The 27,858-nt window shown below is 40.2% G+C and overlaps 1 protein-coding gene across 2 annotated transcripts in view; it reads right to left on the reverse strand.

The window, feature by feature from the left end:
* antxr1a (ANTXR cell adhesion molecule 1a) overlaps positions 1-17,584 on the reverse strand; it is a 79,656-nt gene extending 62,072 nt beyond the window's left edge. The window contains exons 1-3 of one of the 2 annotated variants that reach the window (XM_048210852.1): positions 16,933-17,584; positions 1,989-2,060; positions 1,362-1,433 (exon numbers count right to left, since the gene is read on the reverse strand). In XM_048210852.1, the coding sequence (XP_048066809.1) occupies positions 1,362-1,433; positions 1,989-2,060; positions 16,933-17,075 (287 nt within the window). In that variant the 5' untranslated portion in view covers positions 17,076-17,584. Of the gene's footprint in view, positions 1-1,361; positions 1,434-1,988; positions 2,061-6,479; positions 6,698-16,932 lie in introns of those variants that run through there. The other variant, XM_048210853.1, reaches the window with a different exon arrangement.
* Positions 17,585-27,858: the final 10,274 nt, after the last annotated feature.

Consider the following 27,858-nt stretch of genomic DNA (forward strand, 5'->3'; position numbering starts at 1 on the left):
CACATGAAGTTTGGAGGTCTGTAGCTATTGACTCTGCAGAAAGTTGGCGACTTCTGCGCACTGTGTACATGCACTGACCCCGCTCTGTGATTTTACGTGGCCTACCACTTCATGGCTGAATTGCTGTTGTTCCCAGTTGCTTCCACTTTGTTATGATACCACTAACAGTTGACCGTGGAATATTTAGTAGTGAGGAAATTTCACGAATGGACTTATGCACAGGTGGCATCACGGTACCACACTTGAATTCACTGAGCTCCTGAGAGCGACCCATTCTTTCACAAATGTTTGTAGAAGCAGTCTGCAGCCTAGGTGCTTGATTTTATACACCTGTGGCCATGGAAGTGATTGGAACACCTGAATTCAATGATTTAGAGGGGTGTCCCAATACTTTTGGCAATATAGTGTAGTAAAGACACTTAATATAAAGTGGTGCCAAAAAAATAATAGATCGATTAACTGAAAAAAGATTTTAAAAAATGTTTTATTGATTGTTTGTGTGTGTGGTGGGGCCAGCTCCAGAACACTGAATAGATATGTGCTTTGGTTTTTTATGACTCAGGTTGCCCACTCAAGCCAACATCAAAGTTTGTTTATAAACTTTAGCTTCTAGTTCTGCTTATAATGGTATGCACAGTGTGATGGATTGTGACAATATTTTATTAAAGTTTAAAAACATTGGCATTGCCGTGCTGACTCTTTATGAATTAATGATGTACAGAAGACTGGGGTGGTTTGACCAATCATACGAAAGTATCATCAGTGCTGCCCACATGTTGAATTAAATACTCACGTCATAAACTGATTTGTAAACTACAAATAAAAAAAAAGGAGGTATCCAGCCAAAATCCCGTTTTCCATTTATTGTTAACAAAAATACAAAACGAACCTCTTTCAATTTATCATTATTCCTTTTCAAATAGGAAATTTAATGGTCAAACGTACACCGACCACAAATGATACCCTAACAATCATTGACAAACCAACACTTCTCTGGACATATGGAAAAGCCTTAGTCACAATGAATTTTGGCATTGGCAGCTCACAAAAGTGACATTACTTTAGAAATTGTGAGCCACATGCTGAAGTCATAGAAGTGCTGTTTTAAGGACTGGAGATGATCGCCAAAACCAGGGAATGTTCACAGCAGATGTGCCATACTTTATGGGTCATTAACTGTCACATGATCGATTCTCACAGATTTGGCCTTCATTTATTTTTTGGTAACAAAAGTGCAAAACTTCTTTTGGCATAAACTCATAGTACGGTCAAAACCCTTCCAGACTGCAAAAGTGAACACGATGCATTTGAGCAAACGGCTGGATTTAAACAGGTAAATAATGAAGATAAAGTTTACTCACCTGTCTTCTGTAAGCTGCATCAAAATCTTGCCCTGATCGGAGAATACAATGAAGGACATCCGCAACTGTGGGCTACATGCAATAACAAATTATAATGTTTAAACATGTAACATTTGACTTAAATTATGAATGTAAATTTTTGAAATAACTGAAATGGTGTATTATAGTTTTCAAAAAGCATATTTGGTAACACTTTATTTCGATGGTCTACTTAAGACATTCAACTAAGTAACTTTGCAACTACCAGTCATAGTAGACTGTCTGCTAACACTTTATTTTGATGCTCCCAAACAGACATTAATGACTATATGTAACTTTGCAAGCACATGTCAACTTATTCTACTAACCTGAACCCTAACCTAACAGTCTACTACTCTAATGAGAGTTAGTTGACATGTAGTTGCAAAGTTACTTATAATTAGTAGAAAGTGGACTATCGAAATAAATTCATTCATTTACAGAACTTTTATTAAGCCAACTAGAAATTATAGATGCAACTAAATATTTTTAGTTAAACATGATTTAGAGAGGTGGTATTTGTTCAGGGAATTTTTCATCCACATATACAGTATAGCAGAAAAAATAATGCACACTCACACATTTTTGTTAGACTCTGTCTTTGCCTACCTTATGAACTTATGTGCCAGATGTTCCACAAAGTTATATATTTCATTCCAGTGATGCTGCACACTTCCTGATCTGCAGGGTGAAACAGACATATTGGACACTTACAGTCGAACATCAAGAGGGCAATAAAGATTCACAAGCTGAGAAGAATAGCCAAAGTTTGAGATTTACAGCTGTGTGAATAAGAGTTTTTTTTTTCTAAAAGCAGCAGTTCAAAAACTACATTGACACATTTTTATCCTCCCCAGAGGGAAATCATTCAAGTATCCCGCATCCTCCCAGTGCAGCTGTCTGAATGAGTGCGATGCCAGCTGTTAATATTCCATTGACTATGAATTCAGCCAAAGATCAACAATCATGAATCTTAAATATTACAGTTGTATACAGTAGTATTACAGTAATATTTCACTGAAACCTCACATTGGAATCTGACTTTGAAATTTAAATTAAATTAAATCTCAAATAAAGTAAGATAGGGGAGGATGCCTTCCTATAAGAGCAATGTGCATTTACATTTAAATTGTAACATATTTATATATAAGTTTAGTGTGGGCAGGATGATGATGCATCAGCCAGTGTGTTATTAATGGAAATAGAAACATTTGCTAAATTAATTGTCGTAGCACAAAATGTAAATTTATTCAAAGACTAGCTACTGGTGTAAGATGGCTTTCTAACTGGGTCAAGAAGCCCCCTAGCTATTCTATTCTATTTAAAGTGGTCTTTTGACAATTTAGTTGAATAATTGAACAACCAGTGACAGACAAAGCAGAATCCTATTTCACGAGTTCACACTTACAAATAATCAGATTCAATAGTACAGTGGTGCTCAGAATTATTGGCACCCTTGGTAAATATGATCAAAGATGGCTGTAAAAATAAATCTGCATTGTTTATCCTTTTGATCTTTAATTCATAAACTTAGCAAAAATCTAACCTTTCATTGACGAAAAAGAATTGAAAGTGGGGGGAAAGTCACATTATGAAATAAATGTTTATAGCCAAAACACGTAGGCCACAATTATTGGCACCCTTTTTATTCAATAGTTTTTACAACCTCCTTTTGTCAAGAAAACAGTTCTGATTATATTAGTTCTATAATGCCTGATGAGTTTGGAGAACACCTGACAAGAGATCAGAGGCCATTCCTTCATGCAGAATCTCTCCAGATCCTTCAGATTCCAGCTCCATGATGGTGCTTCTTCTCTTCAGTTCACGTCACTCATTTTCTTTAGGGTTCAGGTCAGGGGACTGGGAAGACCATCGCAGAAGCTTCATTTTGTGGTCAGTGACCCAATTTTGTGTTGGTTTTGATGTTTGTTTTGGATCATTGTCCTGATGGAAGATCCAACCATGGCTCATTATAGGATTTCTAGCAGAAGCGATCAGGTTTTGATGTTTTATCTGTTGATATTTGGTAGAATCCATGATTCCATATATCTGAACAAGATGTCCAGGACCTCCAGCACAAAAATAGGCCCACAACATTAAAGATCCAGCAGTATATTTAATCGTGGACATGGGGTACTTTTTATCCATGTGTGCGCCAAACCCATCTGGTGGGTTTGCTGCCAAAAAGCTCTTTTTTTTAGTTTCATCTGACCATAGAAGCCGGTCCCGTTTGAAGTTCCAGTCGTGTCTGACAACTTAATGTACTGGAGATTGTTTCTGGATGAGAGCAGAGGATTTTTCTTGAAAACCTCCTGAACAACTTGTGGGGATGTAGGTGTTGTTTGATATTTTTTTATCGCTTTCTGAGACTCAAGACTCAGCTAATCTCTGCAATTCTCCAACTGTGATCCTTGGAGAGTCTTTGGCCACTCAAACTCTCCTCCTCACTGCGCATTAGGATGATTTAGACACATGTCCTCTTCCAGGCAGATTTGTAACATCTTTAGTTAATTGGAACTTCTTAATTATTGCCCTGATAGTGGAAATGGGGATTTTCAATGCTTTGGCTATTTTCTTACAGCCACTTTCTATTTTGTGAAGCTCAAGAATCAGAGCTACATTCTTTGGTTTTACTCATTGTGATGAATGATTAAGGGAATTTGGCCTTTGTGTTTCCTCGTGTTTATACTCCTGTGGAACCGGATGTCATGGCTGGACAATTTCACGTTTATGATCACCCTGGTGTGCTAAAAAAAATGTAAATATGAATGGGAATATACTTCAGAGATATTTTACTCATAAAAAATTCTAGGGGTGCCAATAATTATGGCCAACATGTTTTGGAGAAAAACATTTATTTCATAATGTGATTTTCCCCCCACTTTCAATTCTTTTCCTTCAATGAAAGGTTAGAATTTTACTCATTTTATGAATTAAAGATCAAAAGGATAAACAATGCAGATTTATTTTTACAGTCATCTTTGATCATATTTACCAAGGGTGCCAATAATTCTGAGCACCACTGTATGCCTATTTGGTGTGCTGTCCGAGGAGAAGGCTCCGAGCTCTGTATTTTGGCCCGAACCCAGAGTACTCCCCCAGTACTTCTGGTTAGGAAAGTAACCAGGCGAGTTGAAAACTGTCGAGAAACATAGGTGAGTCAACTGCATATATATATACACATATAAAATGCCCAAGTGCAGTGCCCTTAATGCACACTAAACCCACACTATCTTGAATACCGCTTCGAGGCTAAGCGTATCCCATCATGCATTATGTTCGGGAACTCACATGTTCGGGAACTTCGATTCGCAAAGCTCCGAAGCAGTGTTTTGAAATCAGCCCATCACTATATTGTTGAAAAGTCGTTATTTTGCTTTTTTGGCGCACAAAAATATTCTTGTCGCTTTATAATATTAAAGGTGCAATATGTACAAATTTTGCAGTAAAATATCCAAAAACCACTAGGCCAGTGTTATATATTTTGTTCACTTGAGTACTTACAACATCCCAAATGTTTGCAACTATCTGTAAATCATGAGAAAATTGCAGTTTTAACCAAGGCTCCGGGACGTGTGAGGAGTCGCCTGTCCAAGGCGTCACACCCGCGTTACCCTTGGTTTCCGGTTTTATTTTGTAGAAACCATGAAAACACCAAAGACGCTTTAATATTTACGTTTTAATAGACAAGGGAACAATTGTTTTGATATATTTATAGACAGAAAACGAATTATTCTTATATAGCTCAACACATTTAGTCTTATTGTTTAAATCTAATGCGAGTACCATGCTTTACCATGCCTCAGAGAAAAACTATATTTTGTCAAGTAGCTAACATAGCATAATCAGATGCAGCTTTATTTTTAGTAACAGTAATACAGCATTTTCTCCATCATACAATACGTTTTAAAATTAATTGCATGCCATTTATCAACACAAGCCATCCAGCATTTAACATGATAATCTAAAATCGATCTATCTTACTGCAGTGTGTAACAGTGTCTCACAGCAGCCGCCGAGCGAACGCTCAGAATAACGTTATAACATCATTTTCAACACTCTCAAATGTATCTAATATGATAAACAGAGCTGTGTTAGCTCATACTCATGACTAGAAAAATGGAAACGGCGCCGGCGACTGTGACATAATAAAAGTCCCGCTGCTCGTGAGGCGTGTGTTGCACAATCGCTCCAGCGCCTCGTTCAGCTCCACAACACTCGGTCCTGCTCTGCTTCATACTACTGTAACGTTAATAATCTCATCCATGAACATGATTTCTTCCTGAGTCCTATCCCAATTGTTTTCCACCAGTTGTGAGGTGAAGACCACATGTCCCAGATTCCGCGCTCAAACTTGCCGTCATCAAGCTACGCCTTTGTTTTGAATAGACCTCTAGCGGACAGAAAATATTACATATTGCACCTTTAAGGTAGAACTACTGAACTCACATGAACTGATTTAAATATGTTTTTAGTACCTTTATGGATCTTAAGAGAGGAAGTACCATTGCTGTGCATGCAGGCCTCACTGAGCCATCAGATTTAATAAAAAATATCTTAATTTGTGTTCCGAAGATGAACGAAGGCCTTACGGGTGTGGAACGACATGAGGGTGAGTAATAAATGACATTATTTTCATTTTGGGGTGAACTAACCCTTTAAATCCCCATTAAAACCAAAGCAGTCTCATTAGACAAGCCGTTTTGATTCTCTGAGTGATGTGACGTCACATTCCTCATGCCCCGCCCATGACCGCTGATTGACAGTCCTGCATTACCATAGTTTCCACGCTCAGCGAGCTGTACGCTGTCAGCCATGTTCTCCGCGCTCAAGCAGCTGTAGTGACAACAATGTCTGGTAAGTAATGGAGATGTTTTGTTGGATGTAAGAGTGAACAGTCTTCATTTACTGACATCTGAGCGAAGCAGTGGATTAGTTTTATTTTTCAAGGGAATGCGCCACAGATCTAATATACACATACGATTTCTGTAAGGTTGCCTGCTATTTAAATTCACAGACATAACTGACTCTTTTTATGTAAACTGTGTGTGTTTTTGACAGTTTAAACAAAACAAAAAATGTGAAGGAGAAGTTACTCACGAGACTTGACGTCTGATAGCTGTCTCTCTGTGTGTGTGTGCGCGCTTCAGATAACGATCCGTTAGAAGTTTAAACTGATAAAGCTTTAAAACCCGTGGAAATAATAAACTTTAATGATGAAAGAAGAACTATGCTATCCGTGAGAGTGATCGCGATATAGGTGATAATCAAAACCAAGCAGATGTCTTGTTTGTATTTGGCAGAGGCAGCAGGAACTGTGATCTTGGAGAGGGGGCGGGGCACAGCAGCTCATTTGCATTTAAAGGCACATGCACGAAAACAGCCTGTTGTTGACTGCAGTCAGAAATGGGTATTTATAACATGGATTTATAAGTAATCTGTGAGGTATTTTAAGCTGAAACTTTACAGACACATTCCGGGGACAGACTTAAATTACATTTTGTAAAATGGGCATAAAGGGTGACCTTTAAGCAAAACATGGTCAGGTCAAAGTGTCTGAATAATTTTTGGTTCCAAATTTTTATCAATTTTACTGGTAGACTGTATGAACATTTTTTGGGTATAATATGTCAGTTTTGCTATCCTCGCACAAATGAACTATAGTGTCCTGCATCCACTAGTAAAAATATATAAAAATGTCTGAATAATTTTTGGTTTGACTGTATCAAAGTCCACTAAAGGAGGGAGAGCGTCTCGCATTTGGCTCCTAAACTCTGGAATAGCCTTCCTGCTGATGTTTGGGGTCCAGAGACACTCTCCCAGTTTAAATCTAGATTAAAGCTGCATCTCTTTAGCCAAGCATTCACATAATGCATCTCATAACCTTGCACTCCAGTTACATCAAATCAAAAGCATATGACTATACAGTGCATGCAGAATTATTTGGCACGTTGATTTTCTGATCATATTTTTTCCAGGCACATCTTACCAATTCCAAACCACATTAATCTTAATAACAACTATTGATTTTGTATTTAATAATTTAAAAGTGATATCTAATTGTTCATGAAGGATGGAAATGAAAAATGCCTTATATTCAGGTGTGCATAATAATTATTAGGTACGTTTTCATTTACAGGTAAAATAAGCCAAAAAAAGAGATTTAACTCAGAATGAAGAGTCAAAAATTAATAAATGCCCATGAGAAGGATGCAATACTAATTCAGATAACGATCCGTTAGAAGTTTAAACTGATAAAGCTTTAAAACCCGTGGAAATAATAAACTTTAATTATGAAAAAAGAACTATGCTATCCGTGAGAGTGATCTTACCAATTCCAAACCACATTAATCTTAATAACAACTATTGATTTTGTATTTAATCATTTATAAGTGATATCTAATTGTTAACTGCAAAAGTATTAAGAATTAAGGTGAAGAATTAAGTGTGAAACCATCAGGAACCCTTTAGTCTCCAGCGCCACCATATTCCAGAACTGCAACCTACCTGGAGTCTCCAGAAGTACAAGGTGTCAGGATCTCAGAGACTAAAAAATGACCCCCACTTAATATGAATCACAAGCTGAAGTGTTGTGAAATACATGAATACTGGTTTTTATAGGCTTTATAGACAGACAGATTGAGAGTGAATCTTGAAGGACCAGCACCACATCCTCTTGTACCACTTCCAGAATCTGGCAGTAAGTTTTGGGAGTTCTGCACATATAATTATAATACACATATAATATATAATAATTCTGCACACACTGTATCTTTGTTCGAAATGTTATGAACAGCAGCTACACTAATTATTTGCTTTTTTGTTTTATTTTGGAATGCCCATCCCGAGGTAACTACAGAGTACGTCAGCTCCAGTTTAGATCCAGCCTCTTATGAAGACTTCAGATGTGAAGAGATGACGCAAACTCTGAATCAACATACACCAATGCTAAATTTTCTATATATTGTAACCATTATGTTCACCACTTATGACATCCACATTTAAATGTTTATATTAAATCACTTACACAATTGTTCTTTGAGGATGGCCCAAAGCAGCCAGTAGGCGGGCATTATGCAAATGAGGGAACCAGGGTGATGCTAAATTATGCGTTGGCCTACAAAAATACATCATCACTCTACAGGACTACAAATTAAGTGTTTCAGGTGGGTGTTTTCTGTTTGAAAGATTTCCACCTTTTGGCATGGACTTTGTGCTTTGAAAATGTCCATTGTTTAGATTGGTTACATGCACAAATAGCTATATTATACACAAAATGAAAGGTTAAAAAAGCATAATAGGTGCCATTAACGTTCCAGTATAATTACCTCATGAAGGCATTCTGATTAGTTCAGTTGTCACTGTGCCAGATGTTATTTTAATGATGCCATGTCTAGTGCAGAGCGACGACCATTGAGTTATTCAAATCATGTACTTGTTGTTATAATGTATAACTCTGCCCACGATAAATTTGCTTTCAGATGATCATGTTTTTGCATTGTAAAGCTGTTTAAAAATACAGGCCCTGCCATCAAAATAGTGGATTACTCAGATGTGCACTTTATATTAGTTATTAAATAGATGTAATCATTGTTACCATATTTTACTCATTTATTAGAGTACAATGAATGTCACGTACAATGGAGAAATGTGTTTTGCTAAATTTTTTTTTTTTGCCACACTTTAATACTGTCTGAAATTTGTCAATTTCATTGATAACAAAATATCAAATTAAGTAGCATCTGCTTTTAGTGAATGTATGAAGTCAGTTCTAAAGTTCACAAAGGTCTTTTTGTCTTAATTTAAAAACAAATAAAAAATTGTTACATTTTGATTTAAAAGTGAGTGTACTGTATGTTATATCATTCTTGCAAAAAAAAGTTCCGGTCCTGGCTCGGTCAATACAGATTTTCATTTGTGCTATAAAATCCACAAATATTCACAGCGTTAAACACAGTATCCATAGAATATGGATATTTTTTGTCACATAGCAATGTTTTGTTATGGCATTATGTCTTCTTTTTGACTATGCTTTGCTTAATAAATTTGGTTACCAACATTCTTCAAAATATCTCCTTTTCTGTTTCTTACAAAAGATGTAAGAAACTCATACAGGTTTGGAACAACACGAGGGTGAGTAAATGATGACAGAATTTTCATTTTGGGTGAACTATCCCTTTAAAAGGTGCTACTCCAACTACTGTACCTCATAAGTTTAGAATTATTAATTGCAATGAAATGATGTGAGATAATGTGGCAAAAGTATTTGAATTGTTTAGGCACTGCCTCTGTCCTCCTCTTGCCTTCCTCTATGCTTGTCTTTCTCCCTCTCAAACTATATTTTTCCATTGTTAGTGGGATGCAGGGCTCCAAAACAACCAAAGCAGGCAGGGTTTGGAACATCTGGAGCTGATGGTGAAGTGGTTTAACAAGAGGCAAATGGTATGTGTGTGCGAGAGTGTAAAAGAGAAGGATTTATTTATATAGCTATAACTCTTAATGAACTAGCCTGCCCAAGATTGCATATTCATTTTAACTAAAATTGGACTGGATTGTCACATTATTCAGTTCCTCCCTAACCCAAAGGTTTAGATAATTCCTGGGAATGGATGAGAGCACAAAACCCACCCCCAACCACATCTCTCAGCTTTTATTTCAGAACTAGAACAGGTCAACGAGGACATTTCAATTATATTGGCTCAAAACAATAGCAGTTAGCCTAGCGACCGTTATTATGTTTTTCCAATCACAAAAATCATAAAGTATCCATATAATTAAAAATATCATTATGTAAGCTGAAAGTTAAAGTAGCTCATTAGAAAGTACATTAGAAAGTTAGAAAGTCATTAGAAAAGTACAGGTACATTTCCTAAATATTGATGACATGGTATAAATCAAGCCTATTTGAGGATACGTAAGAGTTAAAAGTATTCATACAGTCAAACTCCTAATTTAGCAGTACTGATATTAGACATAAATTAAGTTTCATACATCAGTCTTTTATTAAAGGTGCCCTAGAACTTTTTTTAAAAAAGATGTAATATAAGTCTAAGGTGTCCCCTGAATGTGTCTGTGAAGTTTCAGCTCAAAATACCCCATAGATTTTTTTTAATTCACTTTTTTAACTGCCTATTTTGGGGCATCATTATAAATGAGCCGATTCAGGGCTACTGGCCCTTTAATTCTCCTGCTCCATGCCCACGGAGCTCGCGCTTGCCTTGAACAGTGCATAAACGAAGTTTAAACAGCTAATATAACCATCAAATTAATCTTTACAAAGTGTTCGTCATGCATATGGCATGCATGCGTCGGATTATGTGAGTATTGTATACTGTTGCATTTGATTCTGAATGAATTTGAGGCTGTGCTCTGTGGCTAACGGCTAATGCTACACTGTTGGAGAGATTTATAAACAATGAAGTTGTGTTTATGCATTATACAGACTGCAAGTGTTTAATAATGAAAATAGTGACGGCTCTTGTCTCCGTGAATACAGTAAGAAACGATGGTAACTTTAACCACATTTAACAGTACATTAGCAACATGCTAACGAAACATTTAGAAAGACAATTTACAAATATCAATAAAAATATCATGATATCATGGATCATGTCAGTTATTATTGCTCCATCTGCCATTTTTCGCTATTGTTCTTGCTTGCTTACCTAGTCTGATGATTCAGCTGTGCAGACGTTACTGGCTGCCCTTGTCTAATGCCTTTCATAATGTTGGAAACGTGGGCTGGCATATGCAAATATTGGGGCGTACACCCCGACTGTTACGTAACAGTCGGTGTTATGTTGAGATTCGCCTGTTCTTCAGAGGTCTTTTAAACAAATGAGATTTATATAAGAAGGAGGAAACAATGGAGTTTGAGACTCACTGTATGTCATTTCCATGTACTGAACTCGGAACTCTGCATTGTTTGCATGAGAATGTAAAAGTATAATATCACTACTAGAGAAACTGCTAATAATCAGCTAAATCTTGGAATTAAGACAAAAAATAATGATGTATAACGTTCTAAGCACATGGTCTAAAGCACACAGTCTAAGTGCACTTAGGGCGTCCAAATCTACTTTTGCTAGTTTAACAAGGGGAAATATGGTTGGCCCACCCGGCACATGGTCTAAAAGGGTTGTCCCAAGTTTCTTAATGGGTAATGGGTGTGTTTTGGGCATAACGTGCAATAAACCAGTAAGAGTCTCATCTCCCATTCCCTTTAAAAGCCAGTTGCACTCGCGGCATGCATGGCGGATTCGCTATTTACATGGCGGAATTTGCAAGCGTAAAAACTGAATGCTTTTCTATTGAGGAAACAGATCTGCTCGTGCGCGAGATTTATTCGCGTGAGCAGACCATGTACAGGACAAGCCGGATTCCACCAAAGCATTTTTATCTTTATGCACACAATAATAATCTTTTACATTGTAATCATTTTATTTTTTCCGTTCCTGTGTGTGTAATAAGCAGAGTGTGCGTGCGTTGTGCACCCGCCTATAGGCGCATATTACGTTTTTAAAAGTGCCCTAGAATTAAAAATTGGCAAATCTTGGCATAGTTAAATAACAAGAGTTCAGTACATAGAAATGACATACAGTCAGTCACAAACTCCATTGCTTCCTTCTTCTTATGTAAATCTCATTTGTTTAAAAGACCTCCGAAGAACAGGCGAATCTCAACATAACACTGACTGTTACGTAACAGTCGGTATCATTAATATGTATGACCCCAATATTTGCATATGCCAGCCCATGTTTAAGGCATAAGACAAAGGGCAGCCAGTATTAACGTCTGGATGTGCACAGCTGAATCATCAGACTAGGTAAGCAAGCAAGAACAATAGCGAAAAATGGCAGATGGAGCAATAATAACTGACATGATCCATGATAACATGATATTTTTAGTGATATTTGTGAATTGTCTTTCTAAATGTTTCATTAGCATGTTGCTAATGTACTGTTAAATGAGGTTAAAGTTACCATCGTTTATTACTGTGTTCACGGAGACAAGAGCCGTCGCTATTTTCATTTTTAAACACTTGCAGTCTGTATAATTGATAAACAACTTAATTCTTTATAAATCTCTCCAACAGTGTAGCATTAGCCGTTAGCCACGGATCACAGCCTCAAATTCTTTCAGAATCAAATGTAAACATCTAAATAAATACAATACTCACATAATCCGATGTATGCATGCAGCATGCATGACGAACACTTTGTAAAGATCCATTTTGAGGGTTATATTAGCTATGTGAACTTTGTTTATGCAACGATAGAGTCGAGAGCTTGGGAGGGGGCGGAGAGTGCAAGCAATTAAAGGAGCCACAGCCTGAATCGGCGCATTTCTAATTATGCCCCAAAATGGGAAGTTAAAAAAATTAATAAAAAAAAATATATGGGGTATTTTGAGCTGAAACTTCACAGACACATTCAGGGGACACCTTAGACTTATATTACATCTTGTAAAAAAAAAGTTCGATGGCACCTTTAAATAACAAAAACAATATTGCACCATTGACCAGGATTCAGTTGGTCAATGGCTCAGTCCTTTTCAGTTGCCTCAAAATAGTAACGTGCCAACAATGCACCTGAGCACACCTCGTTTTCAGACCAGCACGCCCATGGGCACACAAATGGGTGCAAATGCATTTGCTATTTAAACAATGTGGTGCAGGATGTGAAAATGAATACTGCGTTGGGCTGAAACTAGCAAAAAACACTTGCGTTGCTCCTGGCGCCTCATTGCACCGGGTGTATGATAGGGCCTTAGAGTGTATATGCGTCTATTTTTGGAAATGATTTAGGGAGCCCCCTGCTACACACCCACCCATATTGCAGGCAACGCCCTATACCTCCAGCTTCAAAAGGTCCTCTGGGGATCTCTAATGATAAACCACATGAAACAAGGTACCCATGTAACCAGAGCTCATGAAGAGTATTTATAGCAAGTCCCAGTGACGTCACATTGGAAAGTGTCCGATTAAAGCATTCTAATTTGGGACAATGGTCAAATATTTAGTTTGATCAAAGAATGACGTGACTGACCATTCAGAGCCAGAGGTTCCAGAACTATTCCAGAGACAACAACAGGCCTTCCTGGTCATTAGTGTTATGAGTTATATTATTAGTTTCATAACACATGTGTCTTTATGCCCAACACTGCTTCTAAACTCTTGTTGCACTCTCTGCAGAAGTGCTTGAGCTGAATGAATGGAGTAGAACAGTAAATGGCCTTCACAGACCCTCCAGAGCACAGGAGCCAAACCATCAAGCCCACAGCTATAAAGTGGAGCCACAGAACAACCAAACCCCGACTTTCCCATAACTCAGATCCAAGTGATCAGGCATTGCTGATTGATTTGTGTTGATAAACTAACCCGTGTTAAACATAACCAGAACTTAATGGTGGGCATTGTCCCATGACAGCTAGAAGGCACCTTGCATTTCTTTTCTGCTGAAGACTCTAAATACTGTTATACCGCATGACTGATTATGACCAGTAGTGTTTGTATCTGCTATAGCCTTAAAAAAAAACATGAATCTGACGTTCAAAATAATGCTGAAACTATTGCAAAAGTCAGATTTGACTGTATTTTGCCATACTTATACTGAAAAATTGGCACTGAAGAACTGAAGAAGTGCCATTTAGGTTTCTTTTACTATTTAATGCTGCTCAAAGGTGGCATACATGTATTTACAATTAAATTACAGCTGTATACCTTGATACTAGGGGCTGAAGTGGGTGAAAGCAGGCATGATTTAGGCCCTGTCCACACAAACACAGGTATTTTCAAAACCGCAACTTTTTCTATGCGGTTTGGCTGTCCGTCCATAAGCAAACTCCTGCCAGGGTGAAGATTTTTAGAAACTTTGGTTACAGTGTTGTCGTGTAGATGGTGAAACCAGAGATTTTTGCTTGTGACACTGGAACCGGAACCGGATAATAACATTTTTTACAGGCTTCTGATTGGCCAACATGGCTTTACGGTTAGGGTTATATCGCCACCTGTTGGTTTGGCATGCTCTTGACAGAATTTCATAGCATGTTTTTAAGTTTTCATGTGGACACAATTTAAAAAAAAAAAAAACGAAGCAGGATAAACATATAAAAACATATCCGTGTACGTGTGGACTAGGCCTTAGCCTGGCTTTTATATGTAATTGAGTCTTTCCATTGAATTTTGAGCAGGCCCCGAATAGCCTTAAAGGGTTAGTTCACCCAAAAATGAAATTTCTGTCATTAATTACTCACCCTCATTTCATGCCACACCCATTTTGTTTTTGCAGTTCATAATATTAAGGTTGAGTAGTCATGTGGACTATTTTAACTATGTTTTTATTACTTTTCTGGACCTTGAATGTGGTAATTTCATTGCTCTCTGTGGAGGATAAAAAAACCTCTAGGATTTCATCAAAAATATCTTAATTTGTGTTCCGAAGATGAACAAAGGTTTTACGGGTGTGAAACGACATGAGGGGGAAGTAATTAATGACAGAAATTTCATTTTTGGGTGAACTAACCCTTTAACTTGGTTGTGTAAAGATGCCTTTTGACAACATTTGACAGATTTTGTCTTTGCTCTTTTTCTTAGTACAGTGGGGTCTAAAAGTTTAATGCCACGATAAAAAAGAGAAGATATTAATATTATTTAAACCTGGAAATAAAGAGAAAGTTTAGAAATTTCGAACAAATTTAATCAAAGAAAAGTTATTATATTAAATAAATAGCTAATTTACACATTTCAAATCATTCTAAAGAACATGATCATCAACAAGTCACCTTGAGTGTTGAGTGCTGTTATTAAAGTGAAAGGAGGTCATAGCAAATCCTGGAATTAATGTAACTCAGTTGTCATCATTGCATTCATTAATTTTACTCTCCCATAGCATTTCTAGAATTCCTTTTGTGTATCAAGTAGAAAATAATATTTTGATTTCACAAGTCTTGTAGATGATGAAAGACATGAAAAGGGCCTACAGGATCCTCTGAAACCTCTTTTGGCCATTGGGTGCACTAATATGCAATAACATAATCAACATTGTTATATTCGGAAATATGTTCTTACTGAAAAAAAAGGGAGAATAAACTAAATGAAAATTACTTTGATCCGACAGAATTTGATTTATATTTAGGATCCAAGGGGACATGAGTTGAGATACAGCTGTATGTCACCGTATAACCATATGAATCTATCCAACAATAACATCACATTCACAGCTGAACCGCCAGTCTACCCATGACGAATGATTTACATGTATTAGGAAACACAGCTGTGTTATTTTTTACTTAAAACACATTCGTCGAACATGAACATAACACTCTGGGGAAAAGTTGCCAAGTAGAGCCAAAGTTTAGACTGGTAGAAACTGAATAGTTGGAAAATGTGACCCACATCCAATCTACTGTATGTCCATGTGTGTGTATTCCTGTTGTGTACAGCGCTCAGGTAAACGACTGAGTTTAGAACTGTATGTAATTGATTTTCCATGTGTTCTAATGGGTCCTAGGGCTTTCACATCATTACATGCCAAAATTAGGTCAAGATAGCTTGTGAGTTGCCAAGAAAACTATCAAACAATTCTGAAACAGCCTTAATTTATAGTCAAAATGCATAAAAGTACATTACTTTTCTATTAAATTGCTTATGTGGAACTAATACAGCAAATATGGCAAATAGCCTCTTAAAACAGCTGTTTAATCTATCATTCCCTTCCAGGCTTTTGGCTCAGAGCTGCATATTTGTAAACTGCCCTCAGGGGGCACTACTTGCATCCAGCCAGTGTGTCCGCATTGACCCCAAACATGCAATTTTCTCACCTCATGTTAGATGAGACATATGTTACAGAAGAAAACAATTATTTTGACATCATTTTCTCACTCTCTCTCTCTCTCGTAAACTCTTCTATGTCTATGCCATTATGCACTAACTGACAAAATATCAAATTAAATGAAATTTATTTTAAAGAGAGCACCCTTTTTTAAGCAAACTATTTCACAAAAATCCTGTGATGATCTATATCTGTGGATCCTCTGATAGGACACCTGTGTGAACTTGAGGAGAACTGACTTTAATTAAATTCATTGAGCAAAAATGATGAAGAAAAGTGAGTTCTCAGAAAAGCATTTGTCAGCAGATGCCACTTATTTTGCATATAATGTAATGAAGTTAAGTCAGTGAGTTTTCAAATGGCATAGGCTTTTTTTTTTCCAAAGTATCCTAAAGGGACAAAGTGACTTTTGGAGTTAGTTTCCACCAAAACAATGGGTTAAAAACATTAATACATGAAAGCATCACTTAATTTAGCCTTCCTCACTGTAACAAACCCTGAAAAAGCTTTACTATACACTGCATTTAAATTATAAGCCTAATTCTACATGTGCATTTGCAATTTATACATGTGTCTCTGTCTATAACTAAGTCAGGTTAATGGTTAAAGCCCTCACTCACCGTGAGTCTTGTATGCAGATGCCAACACAGCATTTATGGAGTGTTGTCATGCTTATTACCATGCATTGCTTAGGAGAAGTGGTAAATAACAAGATAACTTACTTGTCTAGAACAAAATAGAGGTCAAAACCCCCATAGCAGGAGGAAGCTGCTGTCCCTTTTTCCGGCACAAGTCCTGTATTTCCATTCGCAGTGTCCACTAATTTGACACAGAGCAAAACTGCTATCCTCCAAAGTCTGCACATGTTGTAAAGCACTGTTTGAGTCAAGCAAAAGTCAGGACTACAAGAAAAATAAAAAAAGTGACCATGAGAGAAAAGTAAGGTCCCACAGGATCCTTATCAATCTGTAATCCGTATGTGGAGACCTAATTTAGAAAAAGCATTCTCCAAAAAAGACTGAATTTGTCTTTGTTCTTCTGAAGTGTCCTGTGGTAGCAGAATGAATGTTTTACAGAAAAAAAAAAGAAGAAAATGTCTCTGGTTAGAAAGAAGTTTCTAGAACCCAATTGCACACATGTAAATGTGCACATGCACCCAAAAGTCTGACACACTTCTGCTCGCTGCCCCAGTTGCTGCTAGATTGATGGAGTGTGGGAGGGAGTGTGGTTGTGTGTGTTTATGTTTGAGAATGTGTGTGTGTGAGCATTTCTTTGCCAGACAGTGCAAAATCATTGTCTCTCTTAGCCCCTTGACTCCAAAACAACTTTCCATCCTCTTTTTTTAAAGCAATGAAGAAAGAAAGCCAAGGAGTGATTAAGCATGTTATTGCCATCTAGTGGTAAGAAATGTTAGTGAAAATATTGACGTTTATTGACCGCATCACATTAACCATATTAACTAGCAAATTCCAAACATTAACAGTTTAGGCATGAAGTTAACTCCTTATAAGCCCTGAAAACATTTTTTGAGTTGTTTTTTCTGAGTGACATACACAAAAGTAAAAACTCATAACTCCAAAACTATAGCAAGGAGAGTCCAAAGGTAGGTAATGTTTGATAGAAAAGTTTTTAAATTTTACATTTATATATATATTTTATACAATTTTATATATATATAAAATTGTAATTTTTCATATCTTTCTTATTTGACATACAATAACTCAGGAAGGAAATAAGGTAGGAGGACAATTCTAATCAGAAATCATAAGTTACAGCATTGTTAGCCTTTTTGTTTAGCCATTGACGCCCCCTAATGGGCATTTAAAACCATTCCTCCATGAGGAATATGGGATTATGTTGATTTTGAACTCATTTCAATCAGGAGAATCCACTGTAAGTAATGATATGCCATTTTCTACCATCTGTGCATTTTTCATTAAGTTATAATCGAAAATGCCACGTGAAAGCTGATTTTAGTTAGCGTCTGTGTGCCTGTGGGGTTTTATGTGGCATAATTCCGTGAGGAATACCTCGTGATTGACTTACTGGATTGTGTTGTATGTAATCGTGAGAATCTGCTGTAAATAATGATGTGCAATTTTCCACAATTGGAGCATGTTTCATGAAGTTACGAGAATGTGACATAAGTGCTGCATCGGTATATTATTTATATATGGGTCTTGCTGGGCTTCACGTACAAAAATAGTCAAAGCTTAGTCAAAGTCAATTATGTTTGTTGTATTCTACTCTGTGAGGCCTTTCAAATGAAATATAACATGAATATATGAGCTGTATGATGTTTTTGACACGTTGCATAGTATAAAAAAGTACATAGTTCAAAAACATTTCATAAATAACTCCGCACTATTTAAGAGTTAATCAAATTGGCTACATTCACTGTAAAGTTCAGGCTCTAAGCTTTCAAATGACACCTATTTTTGTTGATCAAAGCAGTAGTTTTGAAAAATATGATTTTTTAAATTTTTTTGTAGATAGGTGGCGCCCGCAGGTGGTACGCTCAGGTTTAGCGGGATGACTCGACACTCATTAAAAGTTGAATGAAATGGTGGGATGAGTTTCTAAGCTTTAAAATGATACCAATTGTGTGTTATTCCTGTCAGTGGTTGCTTAGTAATTTGATTTTTTTTTTTTTTTCCCAATGGGGGGCTTAAAGGGTTAAAGAAAGATTACTGGTCTGTGGTGCTGTAAAAATAAATAAATAAATAAATAAATAAATATTCCAATAAACAGACTGTATTGATTCAGCTTTATTTATATAAACAGGTGTACAATATTTTTTTTTTTTTTACATTTTATTCACATTTATTACATTTTTTTTTTACATTTAAAAATATAAATGAGAATTTGCACATTTTATATATATATATTTTTATATACATTTTTATATAATTTTATATTTAAATTTCTGTATCTGTATGCCCTTACCAATACAGTGAAAACAGCAATATTGTGAAATATTATTACAATTTAAAATATTCTATGTGAATATATATGGAAATGCAATTTATTCCTGTGAAGGCAAAGCTGAATTTTCAGTGTCACATGATCCTTTAGAAATCATTAAAATATGCTGATTTAATGCTCAATTTGTATCAATTTCATATACCCTTGATAAGCATGAGAGATTTCTTTCAAAAACAAACAAATCTGAAAACCTGGTAATGCACATTTCATGTTCATTTGGACATTACTGTTATTGCCCTTTAAATCAGCAGATAAAACTGAAAAATGATAATCGATTGCTTTCCTTAATTCATGGCCGTCATTTACCAACAGCACCATGAGCACATGGAACTTTCTCAAAAACTTCATATGTGCATGTAGTGTAATCGTACTGCACTGTGCACTTGTCTGGATAGCCAGTGGGCGTCGCCATTCTGCAGAAATTAAACAAAATAAAAGGAATTAGTATGTATTATATCAGTCCAATATTGTGTCACAAAACGTATGTGTGTTATGTTAAAATGTCTCTCTGTTAAGTATGTAATCCAGTTCCCTGAGAAGGGAACAAGACATTGCGTTAGTTGCTGATGCTATGGGCCTTTAGTGCGCACTGGTGTCTGAAGCACGTGTGTAAACAAGTCAATTCTATTGGCCGAGCTAGTCATATAACGTCACTCAGTGCACTGGTATGACTATAAAAAGGCACCTGCGTTAAACGTCATCAAATTTGATTTTTCTGAAGGAGCACGCACAGGCAAGAATGGCAATGCGACACAGCATCTCGTTCACTTCTCAGGGAACCTGGTTGCATATGTAACCCAGAGATGTTGCTCAATGCCTCTAACTTCTAAAGCCTTTGGGAGCAGAACTAGTAAGAGAAGCTATAGATGTAGCATCAGCCAAGTCCACCTTAAGTCTGGGAAACACCAAGCTGACATCAAAGAACTATCTGCAACGAAAGCGGACTCTGTTGTCGCCTCTCGTCGACTGCGACTAGCAACTAAAGGTGAATGTCAACTAGCATGTGCATTATGCGCCTGCTTATAAGTAAATATCTGTCTACTGTATATTAGGTATCAATAGTCTATTTTCGTCATTCAAAAAGGGAAAAAAAACTAGGACTGCAGATATTGCTTGCCATTTTGAATATCAATCACACTGATCACTTTCTTCATTCCAGTCAGCTCATGTTATTATGAAAACATTCATGCATTCAAATAAAATTGTAACAGCCTTCTGTCTGTACCATCTTGACTTTGCTCGCTTTCATCACTTGTGCTTTTATTCTCGTGCACTGACTCATTTGCTAAGCTGAACAGCCAATCAGAGTTCTCTCTCTCTCTCTTTCTTTTTCATACACATTTCTTTTAAATCCTCCCAAAATGTTCCCATTATTTTAGTAACACTTCTGTTAGTTGATTGAGGAAATCAACACAGCAGGTAATGTCACTAATAAAATTGAAGGTAGCACTTTATTTTACAGTCCTGTTTCGCATGTATGTATATAGTATATAGTATGCACTAGTCTTCTTAAACCTACCCCTAAACCTAATCTTAACCCATGTAGTTATCTTACATTATTCCTTATTTTCTTGGTAAGTACACTGTAAGTACATAGAAAGTGCAAGTACTGCAAAATAAAGTGCAACCAAGAATAAATATACTTACGCATCACAGCACTTAATGGAATCAGCAGAACAATTACAGTCCATACATTTACTTACATTTACATTTACATATCCAATGTTAAACTTTAAATAGTTTTACCTGAAGGGCAGTATTGAGGTGTATTTAATTTTACTACAAATAAAGGCCGGACCCAACAAAATGACAGGATATCAGCATGAGCCAACCAGACCCGTTCCAGGAGCTCGTGGACGCGCTGCGCTGAGCACTCACTCCACCACAACCACCAGCACCTGTCGCTGCTTCCTCGTTCACTTCTTCGTTCCACTCTCCAACCATGCACGCCAGTCCCATGGCCAGGCCGGCGCCCTACTCAGGATCGGCGGAGGATTGCAGCGGATTCCTCCTGCAATGTGAGCTGGTCCTGGAGATGCAATCGCAACTCTACCCCACTGACACCGCTAAGATCGCCTTCATAATCTCACAGCTGCAAGGTAAAGCTCTCCGTTGGGCGGACGCACTCTGGATTCAGAAAGGCTCCGTGGTGAAATCCTATTCAGCCTTCGTCTCTCATTTCCGCAAAGTCTTTGGAAAGCCCCTCTCGGATTCATCAGTCGGTGAGAAACTCTTTAATTTGAAACAAGGGTCTAACTCGGTGAGTGATTATGCCTTGCAGTTCCGTACTCTGGCTTCCAGCAGCGGATGGAATGAACAAGCCCTCATCACCTCTTTCCGCCAGGGGTTGGAACCGAAGTTGCGATTGCATCTCGCTGCATACGAGGACAACATCGGCCTCGAACGCTTCATCCAACTCGCCATCCGCGTAGGCACTCGTATGCAGTCGTGTCTCGAAGAAAACCAGGGCCAGCCACTTCCTCACCTCCTCCTTTGTCGGTCCGAACCCGTCAGCTCCCCAGAACCAGCCAGCGAACCCATGCAGATTGAAAATTCTCATCTCTCCTCTACCGAACGACAATGAAGGCTGACCCTGAATCTATGCCTCTACTGTGGTTCTCCTTGGCATGTGCTCTCTGCATGCCCAATCCGCCCTCCAAGACCTCTGGTGAGTGCCATCATTCCCTCCATAAAAAAGATGAAACCACTCACCACTGTTGTAAACCTTACTGCTGTAAATGTATCTGTTCCAGTTGTCGCGCTCCTCAATTCAGGGTCAGCCGGGAACTTCATCTCCGGTGCCCTCTGTCGTCAACTCAAGCTCAAAACCTTGCCTTCCCGACCATCTACCAAGTCCATTCCATCACCGGAAAGCCCCTAGGCCGCAAGAGGATCAGTCGCTGTGTGGGACCGCTGCAACTCCGTGTAGGAATTCTCCACGTCGAGGATATTCACCTGCTGGTTCTGGAGGAATCCACCGCTGACGTGGTTCTAGGGCGCCCGTGGCTCGAACAACACAGCCCAACCATCTCCTGGCGCACGGGCGAGATCCTGAAGTGGGGCTAACACTGTTTCTCCAACTGCTTCTCCGGGTTTCCTGTTCCTCCATCTCCACGTCCAAAAGAAATCACTGTCTGCGCTACCTCCATCGAGAGCCCCATCGAGAAACGATCCATCGACATTCCATCCTGTTACGCCCCCTTCAGCGACGTCTTCTGCCCGCAACGAGCCTCCAAACTACCTTCACACCGGCCATGGGACTGTGCCATCGATCTGCTACCGGGTGAGCCAGTGCCACGGGGAAGGATCTACCCCCTTTCAGTGCCGGAGGAGAAGGCCATGGAGGAATATATTGAAGAGGCCCTTAAGCAAGGATACATCCATCCGTCTACTTCCCCTGCTGCTTCCAGCTTCTTCTTCGTGGCCAAAAAGGACGGAGGCTTGCGGCCCTGTATAGATTACCGGTCACTCAACAAAATAACCATCAAGTTCCGTTATCCACTTCCCCTCGTCCCAGCGGCCCTGGAACATCTCCGTGGTGCCACTGTGTTCACTAAGCTGGACCTCCGCAGCACGTACAACCTCATCCGGATACGCGAGGGGGACGAGTGGAAGACCGCCTTTGTCACGCCCACCGGCCATTACGAATACTTGGTCATGCCCTATGGACTAGTCAACGCCCCCTCCGTATTCCAGGATTTCATTCATGAGGTGCTCCGGGAGTTTCTCCACAAGTTCGTGTTGGTGTATATCGACGACATCCTCATTTACTCCCGGAGCATGGCCGAACATCGCCACCACGTTGCGGAGGTCTTCAAGCGCTTACGGCAGTTCCAACTGTTTCTCAAGGCGGAAAAATGCTCCTTCCACCAGTCATCTGTCCACTTCTTGGGATACTTCATTGATCACAGTGGCATCCGGATGGACGAGGGGAAGGTAGATGCCATCAGGTCCTGGCCCATTCCTACAACCATAAAAGAACTCCAACGCTTCCTAGGCTTCGCCAATTTCTACCGCCGTTTCATCAAAGGCTACAGTTCCATCGTCTGTCCACTAACCAACCTCCTTCGACATCAGCCCAAGTCTCTGTCCTGGTCCGAAGATGCCACAAGAGCCTTCGAAGCCCTCAAGAACGCCTTCACCACCGCTCCCCTCCTCGTCCACCCTGACCCTGACCTGCCTTTCGTCGTGGAGGTGGACGCATCCACCACAGGAGTGGGAGCGGTCCTCTCCCAGCAGCAGGGGCAACCAAGTAGACTCCATCCATGCGCCTTCTTCTCCCGCAAGCTCAACCCGGCGGAGGTCAACTATGACATCGGTGACCGTGAGCTCCTGGCCGTCAAGCTCGCGTTGGAGGAATGGAGGCATTGGCTGGAGGGAGCCAAACACCCTTTTCAAGTGCTAACCGACCATAAAAACTTGGAGTATCTCAAAGCTGCAAAAAGATTAAACCCTCGTCAAGCTCGCTGGGCTATGTTCTTCTCAAGATTTGACTTCACACCTGGGAGTGGATTTCATAACGGATCTCCCACCTTCAGACGGTCACACCTGCATCCTCGTGGTAGTGGATCAATTCTCCAAAGCCTGCCGACTAATTCCTCTTCAAGGTCTACCTACCGCTCTTACTACTGCAGAACTAATGTTCAACCACATCTTCCGTTACTATGGAATCCCCGAGGACATAGTATCTGACAGAGGGCCCCAGTTCATCTCCCGGGTCTGGAAGGCCTTCCTGTCCCTCCTGGGTGTGACCGTAAGTCTGTCTTCCGGATACCACCCTCAGACGAACGGGCCGACGGAACGGAAGATCCAAGAGATCGGCCGCTTCCTGCGTACCTTCTGCCACGGCCACCAGGACTCCTGGAACCAGTACCTGGGTTGAGCCGAGTACGCCCAGAACTCCCTCCGTCAGCCTTCCACCGGATTAACACCCTTTCAATGCGTACTCGGTTACCAACCCCCACTGTTCCCCTGGGACGGGGAACCCTCCAACGTTCCAGCTGTCGACTACTGGTTCCGGGAGAGCGAGAGGGTATAGGTCTCAGCCCACCATCAGCTGCAGAGGGCCCTGCGCAGACGCAGGATGACAGCCGACCTTTGTCGCTCCAACGCTCCCAACTACCAGCCAGGGCAGAAGGTCTGGCTGTCGACCAGGGACATCAGACTGTGTCTGCCATGCAGAAAGCTGAGTCCCCGCTTCATTGGCCCGTTCACCATCGTCAAGCAGATCAACCCCGTCACGTATCGTCTTCAGCTCCCTCCACAATACAAGATTCATCCCACTTTCCATGTGTCTTTGTTAAAACCTCACCACCCTGCTGTCTCTCCTTCCACAGAACCTGACGTGGCAGCCGCCGAGCCCCCCCTTCCACTTCTTCTGGAGGATGGAGCTGCATACGAGGTTCGTGAAATTCTGGACTCCCGGTGCCGTGGTGGTCTCCTGGAATACCTCGTAGACTGGGAGGGCTACGGGCCAGAGGAGCGGTCGTGGGTCCCGTGAAACGACATCCTTGATCCCAACCTGCTACAAGCCTTCCACACCAGCCACCCGGACAGACCTGCCCCACGCCCTCGAGGTCGGCCACCACGACGTCGGGGTCCTCGGCCCTCAGGAGCAGGCCGTGGGAGGGGGGGTACTGTCACAGACACATCAGGTTCCACCTCCCTGCAATACCCACGCACTCAATCACCGGAGTTCTAATCACCGCCACCTGCACGTCATCATCCCCGCAATCACCAGCACTATATCTGCCACACTCACACACACAGTCTTTGTCCGGTCTCGTACGTATCACAGACTTATGTATAATTACCTCAAGGACTCTAATCTGCTACTTACCTGCTACCAGCGTCTCCAGTGTCTCCAGTCTTCCTCCTGTGTGCTTCTCTCCGTGTGTGAGTGCTCCCCGTCTGCAGTCTTCAGTGTCTTCTTCCACGTACTCCATCTACAAGCAACAAAGGACAGTATCATTTCCCTATCATCTCATCAAACTCTCTATTTACCATTTACTCACCTGCTATCTGCTGATATCAATAAAACCACCATACTTGCTTTTACATCTGCCTCCGTGCAGTCTGTATTGTAACAAGCAAGATGTTAATGATTAATTTGACAAATGATTTGGAAAAATTGACACAGATACATATAGTTTCATTATATTATTATTATTATTATTATTATAAATAATAAGTAATAGTATTTAATATTAATACATTAAAATAATTTTAAATATAAGTAATATATTTTATGTTTTATTAACGATCATTTTTAATTACAGAAAGATCATGATATGGTAAAAAAAAATCTCTCTCTCTCTCTCTCTCTCTCTATATATATATATATATATATATATATATATATATATATATATATATATAACTTTTATTTTTTGTATATATATTTTTTTAATTAATACTTCTATTCAGAAAGGACATACCAAAAGTGACAGCAAATACATTTATAATGTTACCTAAGATTTCAAATAAATTATCTTTCAAAAATGTACTTTATGCACCAAATCATATTACAATGATTTCTGAAAGATCATGTGACACTGAAGACACTGAAGTAATGATGCTGAAAACTCAGCTTTGCCATCACAGGAATAAATTACATTTTAAATATATTAAAATAAAAAAGCAGTTATTTTAAATTGTAATAATATCACATTATTACATTCAGTGGCTTTGTAAATATCCGTCACGGATTCAACTAACACACCGGGCAAATTCCAAACGGAGGGGAGCATCCCTATGCCCTACTCCCTTCAAAGGGCAGAGCCCTCCTTGGAGTGAGCAGGGCACTTGTGTGCCATTATGTAGCAGTTTGGAATGCACTTGGAAAAGGGAGCAACATAATTTCTTCATTATCTTCACCTGGGATGTTCCCATGATAATGCAGCATGGTGTCCATCAGCTGATTAGCTGTTCTTACAACAGAAATGTCTTATTATTGCTGTTAACATAGCTGTTGCAAATAAAGATACATTTATATATATATTAAAATATGTTATGTATCCACGAGTGCAATTCTCTGTTCTCAACTTTTAAACTTGCCGTCTCATCTTTGGACAATGCATTACTCTCAACACATGTCCAACCTATGAAACTTATTTAAACATACCATGACAAACATGTGTAAACCCTAATGCTCAAAATACTTAATTGGTTTGAGTAGGACAAACTTAAATTGAACAAATTAGCTGGGATTTCTATTTCCCAGCTTGGTTTGCCCACGGCACTCGAAAGGGAGCATAAATGCTAAATTATGTGCTATATAATGTTTTTTTTTTTTTAGATAGATTAATGGTAAGGGAGATTTTAAAGTGTGGGTTTCTATAAAGGTGGGTCTATAAATGTGCAATGTTTTAAATTTGAAAGTACATAGTATATAAAGTTCCCTTTCGATACTCTCACTCATACTGCGTATGGGGAAAAGCTCCTTTTTCCTCCTTGCTGAAGCCTTTTTCAATAGCGCAGTGAAACTGCACGTCTATTGGCTCAAAGGAATGGAACTCTTTGAACCAATGACGGCGTGGTGTAGTCGCGCGAGCCAATGGCGAAACAGCACGCCAACAAGCCCGCCAAAACGGGCGTGGCTTATGGCTATATAAGCCGGTGTTTTCGCCATGGATTCAGTTCTCTCTCCTTCAGCGACGATCTACGCTTCGCTGGATCCTGCTGAACGCCTTTCGCCGCTGGAACGAGCTCTCTCCGCCGTTGAAGAGGCCCCGCAGAGGACAGCTGAATTCCGCCGCCTGCTCCCGCCGGCGCCGCCGCAGACTGCCGCCCAGAGCGCTGCTCTCACCGCCCGCCGCGAGCTTCCGGTTTCGCTTTCAGCGAGTCCCTTCCGCATCACAAGCAGCGCCACCTAAGGAGCAACGCCTGCGGGCCCGCCCTGCGAAACGCTCCATGCTCCCGAGACGCCAGGGTCCCCGCCCTAAGATAGTGCTGGACCCAACGCCTCCGGCGTCTTCCTGATCCAGCAGGAAGAAAGAGGATGGGGTCAGATGCCGCCGCTAGACAAAGCCGTGGCCGCTCACCTCTGCCCGCCCGTGGCCGTGGGCTGGAAGAGCAAGAGGGCCCTTCCCTCTAAACCCTGCCATACGACCTCCGCCATTGCAGGCCGAGCGTACTCCTCAGCAGGGCAAGCTGCATCAGCGCTCCACTCGATGGCCATCCTTCAAGTCTTCCAGGCCAAACTCCTCCGTACCCTGGACGAGTCTGGAATCGACGCACCGGCCTTCCGTGACCTGCGCAGCGCCACTGTCCTGGCCCTGAGCGCCACGAAGACCACGGCCCAGGCCATAGGAAGGACCATGGCCAACTTGGTTGTGTTGGAGCGCCATCTTTGGCTTAACCTCACGGAGATCAAAGACGCAGACAAGATGGCCTTCTTGGATGCCCCTGTCTCGCCCTCAGGTCTCTTTGGGTCAGCCGTGGAAGGGTTCACCGAGCGCTTCTCGGCCGCGCAGAAATCGTCCCAGGCAATGCGACATTTCTTGCCAAAGCGCTCCAGCTCTTCATCCGCTGTAAGTCGGTCCAAACCTGCGCCGACCCAGCCTCAGAGCAAGCCTGCCCCTTCCGCATCACAAGCAGCGCCACCTAAGGAGCAACGCCTGCGGGCCCGCCCTGTGAAACGCTCCACGCTCCCGAGACGCCAG

Source organism: Megalobrama amblycephala, linkage group LG12 (genome assembly GCF_018812025.1).
Source record: "Megalobrama amblycephala isolate DHTTF-2021 linkage group LG12, ASM1881202v1, whole genome shotgun sequence".
Classification (NCBI taxonomy): domain Eukaryota; kingdom Metazoa; phylum Chordata; class Actinopteri; order Cypriniformes; family Xenocyprididae; genus Megalobrama; species Megalobrama amblycephala.